The 6,090-nt window shown below is 44.0% G+C and overlaps 1 protein-coding gene across 2 annotated transcripts; it reads left to right on the top strand.

Moving 5' to 3' along the window:
* Window positions 1-460: 460 nt before the first annotated feature.
* On the top strand, window positions 461-5,773 carry nr2f2 (nuclear receptor subfamily 2, group F, member 2). 2 transcript variants are annotated; one of them, XM_058075898.2, is made up of 3 exons: window positions 461-1,550; window positions 2,092-2,637; window positions 3,550-5,773. In XM_058075898.2, exons 1-3 carry the CDS (start codon window positions 1,100-1,102, stop codon window positions 3,822-3,824), a joined length of 1,272 nt encoding a protein of 423 aa, XP_057931881.1. In that variant the 5' UTR covers window positions 461-1,099; the 3' UTR covers window positions 3,825-5,773. The 2 variants fall into 2 exon arrangements, with proteins under 2 accessions (XP_057931881.1, XP_057931882.1); XM_058075899.2 differs by having other exon boundaries at window positions 464-1,550; window positions 2,110-2,637.
* Window positions 5,774-6,090: the final 317 nt, after the last annotated feature.

The following is a 6,090-nucleotide window of genomic DNA, read 5'->3' as shown; positions in this document are numbered from 1 at the left end:
AATTAGCTGTATTTGCACCTCATTCTATACCTACCTGTATATACACCTATATACTGTATAAAATGAATATTATGAAATGAGTTGTACACTTAAAGAAGTTAAGGATTATTTGCCTAAATGCTCTATTTTCTTCCCTATTGCATGTATTATGCATTTATCTTTGTGCTGCTTTACATCAAGTGTTGTGAAATAAAATTTAATATAGAGTAATGAGTAATTTTTATGTGTTTCAAGAAATGTGTGAGTCTTTCCCTCTTTCCCTCGTTCTTCTTCTTCCGAGAATTCGTCTCTTTTTAGGACCCAGCGGCCCTCGCTCGACCTCCGCGGCTGCTCCTCTTGGCGAGGCACCAAGTAGCACAAGTGCCGATCAGCCAATGAGGTGCAGGGGGAGGTCCCTGAGCTCTGACCAGTCAAACACACTCGCCTTCCTTATATGGCAGCGCGTCGCCATGGTAACGTGTGCTAAGTTGCAGCAGTCGTGTCAAAGTTCACTATATAGAGAGCTCAGTGAGCTGATCACAGAGAAAGCATTCTGCCAGCCGGGCTCCTATACCCAATCACTTCCTAACCTCCTTGCCTTTTTAACATATTTGATCACTTTGATTCGGCTTCTTTTTGCACACCGCACGGGAAGAAGAACAGGAGGTTGTGATCTTTTTTGCGGCTTTTTTGTGGAAAAAGAGGGGATCTCCAATAATAACAATACATTTGCAGGCTCTCAAAAAGAAGGGAGATTTTTGTGTGTGTGAGAGAGTGATTCTTCAAGACTTGCACCGGAGCTGTTGGCCACATTTGTTGTGAAGAGGAGCAAGATCCATCCTTCCTCTCTTGAGCCCCCCTCCATGCTGCTTGTTCCGCTACTCGGCCCACCTTCCCCTCCGATGGGGGTGCTGGATGGCTGGCAGTAGGAGCCCCCTCGACTCGGCCTCGCTCTTGAGAAGCAGCCTCCTCTTCCACCCGCTCCAGTCGACTCATTTCGGGAGTGGAACGAGCGCGGCGTCTCGGTGGTGACATTTGGAGGAAAAAAAACAACTGAGGGAAAAAAAGAGAGACAAAACGGCAGACAAAAAGTTTCCCCCCCGTTGACTGATAGGCAGATATGGCAATGGTAGTGTGGAGAGGCTCCCAGGACGACGTGGCTGACACCCAAGGCGCCCTTTCCTCGCAGACTCAAGGCGGACTCACCCTGGCCAACGCTCAGCCGGGCCAGCTGGGTCTGACAGCCTCGCAAGTCGCCCCTCCGACCCCGCAGACCCCGGTGCAAGGGGGGCCCAACAACGCGCAGTCCACGCCGGGGAACCAGGGCTCGCAGCAGGCGGAGAAGCAGCCACAACACATCGAGTGCGTGGTATGCGGGGACAAGTCTAGCGGCAAGCACTACGGCCAGTTCACCTGCGAGGGCTGCAAGAGCTTCTTCAAGCGCAGTGTGCGGAGGAACCTCACGTACACATGCCGGGCCAACCGGAACTGTCCCATCGACCAGCACCACCGCAATCAGTGTCAGTACTGCCGCCTCAAAAAATGCCTGAAGGTCGGCATGAGACGGGAAGGTATTGAGACTTTTTGTTTATCTTACTCATGTACGCCTGTGTCTTTGTGTGATCCAGCGGGTGCTCCCTCTCAAGCTAGCCGGCGGAGGCGTACTGTGGTGCCGCCTTGTGCTGACGCTCGAGTCGGTGCTCTGTTGGACCTTGTTTTTCCCCACCTCCACCTAACCTTCGAATGCATCGCTAATATTTCCACCTAAAACCTCCAAAACGTCACAGTGAACATGGGATTTGTAACAAAATGGAGCTAAATGGCGTTTATTGTGATGCATTGTGTACGGTTATGGCGGTGGTAGGATTAAAAAGAGAGAGCGTCCTCACGTCCACTCGAGCCTTTGTTGAATATGTGCGTGGAATGTTGTTCAAAAATAGACCTACAATGTATGGCTAAAGATTAAAAAAGAAGACGAATTGCTATGTAGGTTAGAGGGTCTTTGTGTTTCTTCCATTTTCATGTGCAGCCATTTTCAATCCCCTTCACTAATATGTGACCAATGTGTCATAATTGACAATGCTTGATGGATTCAGGTTTCAATATCTGTAGTCTCTCTTTTTACTGCAGCCGTGCAAAGGGGACGGGTGCCACCCACGCAGCCACACCACGGCCAGTTCGCCTTGACCAACGGGGACCCCCTCCACTGCCACTCCTACCTATCGGGATATATCTCGCTGCTGTTGCGAGCGGAGCCCTACCCGACGTCCCGCTATGGCAGCCAGTGCATGCAGCCCAACAACATCATGGGCATCGAGAACATTTGCGAACTGGCGGCCCGGATGCTCTTCAGCGCCGTGGAGTGGGCCAGGAATATTCCCTTCTTCCCGGACCTCCAGATCACCGACCAGGTGGCCCTGCTGAGGCTGACGTGGAGCGAGCTGTTTGTGCTCAACGCTGCGCAGTGCTCCATGCCCCTGCATGTGGCCCCTCTGCTGGCGGCGGCGGGCCTGCATGCCTCGCCCATGTCGGCGGACAGGGTGGTGGCCTTCATGGACCACATTAGGATCTTCCAGGAGCAAGTGGAGAAGCTCAAGGCCCTGCACGTCGACTCGGCCGAGTACAGCTGCTTGAAGGCCATCGTGCTCTTCACCACAGGTAAGGAGAACTTCCATTCACCCATGTTGCCTTCACGGTCATAACCATGGCTTCATTCACATCTTCAAACATTATAGGACTAATAATAATATATTGAAGATGCTTGGTTTTCTGTCATTCATCAATCTTGTGGACAATGACAGATATAAATGATGTGCAGAGAGGGGGGGTCGGACTGGAAAAGAAATGGGGGTAGGGAGTCACCAAAAATGAGGCTACAATATTGCACATAATGGGGATGGGGGGGAGGTTTTAATTGACATCATGCACATAATGGAGGTGCTTTCACTTTATTCATCTGTAGAAATATTCTCCTTGCATATGTGTAAATATTTTTAATGCATTTGTATCTTGTTGTTTGCATTTGACATATTGACATTTCAAGGCATTGCCGCAAAACATAAAATCTCAAATAGAAAATAGTTTGCATTCTGTGACTTGTATAATGTAAAATATGTACAGTAACATTTGTGAATGTAAAAAAAACATTATAATAATATAAAAAGTAATGCAGCAGCATCAATATATATTCTTGCTTGATATAGGTCCCCCTTTTTCTTTATTCTTCTACAAATGTGCACATCATGCACAGTTATAGTTATGACACCTCCACGCGTGCACATCTATGAGGGGGAAAGAGGGAGCTTTTTCACCCCCTCCCCCTAAAAAGCTATATCTTTTGCTCACTAAAGGTTAGTAGGTCCCCCACTCACACCACCCCTCCTCCCCTTGCCTGGGAGTCTCCCAACACAGTGCATGGATAGGCTTAATTATTTTAGCACAATGGTGGCATCTTATTGCCAACAACAGTAGAGTAGGTCCAAGTGGTCAAGGCAGTGTCAAATAATTGCATGCACCCATGTGAGAGACTTGGTATCATTACTAATTTGTGTTTTTGCTTCCTCCCTATAGATGCTTGTGGTCTGTCAGATGTGGCCCATGTGGAAAGTTTGCAGGAGAAGTCCCAGTGTGCCCTGGAGGAGTATGTGAGGAGCCAGTATCCCAACCAGCCCACCCGCTTTGGCAAGTTGCTCCTACGCTTGCCCTCCCTGCGCACGGTTTCCTCCTCGGTCATTGAACAATTATTTTTCGTCCGCTTGGTAGGTAAAACACCCATTGAAACTCTCATCAGGGATATGTTGCTGTCGGGGAGCAGTTTTAACTGGCCTTACATGTCCATTCAGTAGAGGAAGGACAGCGACAAACACACACACACACACACACTGCAAGATGATGATGATGGCGTGTGTGTTGGTGTGTGTGTGTGTGTGTTGTGAGGGAGGGTGCTGAGAGACTATACATTGATAGCTGCTTTTTTGTGGAAAGAATATTGGAAGAAAAAAGCAAGCATTGGGCTGGCTTTCATGAACTGTGAAAAAAGAAGGACTGACCTGGCTGAGAACATGGTTGTTTTTTAATGAAAGAAAAAAAAGACGAAAAAATGGGCATCCTTAAGAGGAATTTTAAGTATTAAGTGCATTTGGGTAAAACAAAAAAGGAGGGGAAAATAAGGGAATTTTCTTTTTATTCAGTCAATGACTTGTCCTGTGTCCAAATGTATAGTGTGTGTTTTTTTTTTTTTTTTTTTGTACTTTCCTCCTTTTTTTCCTGGTTCCAAACCGGTTTAATATGTGACTTCTGTTCTGTAGTACAGGTGGTGTTATTTTCTACAGATGTGTACAAAAAAGAGAATTAAAACCACAGCAATAGGAGTTACTATAGACTTATAATCTAGGCTTAATGCTGCAAGCGCACTTATGTTCTCATTGGATGACCACTACCATCTGGGAGGGTTACACTTAATGCAAATATCTTTTTTTTTTAAATTAATATGAGCTCCTTACAATTTTAAAATAGAGATTTTTTTTAATGATGGTCTTCCCAAATTAGCATTTAAAAATATTAAAAAGTCACTTCCTCTGCTTTAATTTAGAATGAAACCCACAAGCGACCCTATTAGGAGGACTCATAGGACTTTATGAGGGGGGTGGGGGTCAAGGGTCATCCAAGTTTAAAGCCAAGCCGATGTAGTGTTTAATAGCAGTATTAAATGACTAAACAACCCTCCCTTTTTCAGCATTAAGTGCCTGACAAGCATGATGGGATTTCTCCACAACAACAAAAAAAAAGAAAAAAAGTGGACAATTTTTAAAACCCGAGTCGAAATCGAACATGGAACCACGCCGATGTGAGGCAGTATTGTTGTAAATATAGGTCAACTTGTTTCTTTTATACCAGCTATATGTGATGAAGATGAAATCTGTGGTTGCCATTTTTTCTCTCTCTCTCTCTCTTGTCTTCAAAATGGAGTTTAGCTAGTAGCACTGAGAAGTTCTGTTTTGAAATGTACATACATATTATTATTATTATTATTATTATTATTACAACATGTTTTGTTTCTTTATTTGCTTTCATGTATATTTAGACTGTGAATGCATGGCCACAGGTCGCTAACCTATTTTACCTTTGCTATATAAATGTAAATGTTTTTTCCTCTCTTCTTTTCTTTTGGGACTGTATAGATATAATCTGTGCATTCACAACACTAGCCCTTGTATTTAAAGAAACACACACACATACACACACGAAGAAGCAAAGTTCATCATTAGGACTTTAAAAAAACAGGGTGAGCAGTTTTAAAAATGGAAGTTATTTTAACTTCTTTTTGAGGGGGGGTCTTATGTTAAGTGTGTGTGTGTGTGTGTGTGAGTGTGTGCGTGCGTGCGCGTGAGTGTGTGCGTGGGTGCTTTTTTGTCCTGGCTTTTCTTCACCACAATTCCACTTAAAAAAAATTGTGGGTGAATGAATTCTAAAAACAACAACAACAAAAAAAGGGATCACTGCTGATTGAACACACATGGACCAGAGAATGATACATGATTGTAATTATGAACCCACCTTTTTTATATAAATATATAAAAATATATGACTGCAGGGTATTGATAACGTATAGATACTTTTTTTTTTAACGATGATGATTATTATGAATTAATTGCAAGTGATATATGTGAGTGTGTGTGAAAGTTTATAATAGTTGAACACGATTCTTGTTTGTTTGTTTGTGTTAGCTTATTGTAAAACGAGCATTCTGCTGTAAATTTGTTCTTGGTATTAAATTATAATTTATGAATTTGAACATCCTTTCATGGCTTCTTTGTATCACTGAATTATGACAATTATAACTCGCTTTTCGGAATGGTTTGGCTGCTTTAATATTGCGCTGAGTGGCTTAATGCGGTGCACCTTAATATTATTTTGTCACATTTTGGGTATTGCACCAGCACACGTGAATGTGGCGCTTTAAAATCCCCCAAAAGAAGCTTGAGTGTGTCACTAATTATTAGTATTGGCTTACATGATGCTGGGAATAAACCTGCATGGGCAATATGAAGGAATAATCGGACTGCAACTTTTACTTTGCTGCTGCTGTGTTTTGCAATTGCGCATGCGTGG

The sequence above is a fragment of the Doryrhamphus excisus genome, linkage group LG1 (assembly GCF_037039965.1).
Source record: "Doryrhamphus excisus strain RoL-2023G ecotype Guam linkage group LG1, RoL_Dexc_Guam_v1.1, whole genome shotgun sequence".
NCBI classification, from domain to species: domain Eukaryota; kingdom Metazoa; phylum Chordata; class Actinopteri; order Syngnathiformes; family Syngnathidae; genus Doryrhamphus; species Doryrhamphus excisus.
The sequence above is the reverse complement of the archived record's forward strand: the minus strand, read 5'-3'. Positions and strand labels throughout refer to the sequence as shown.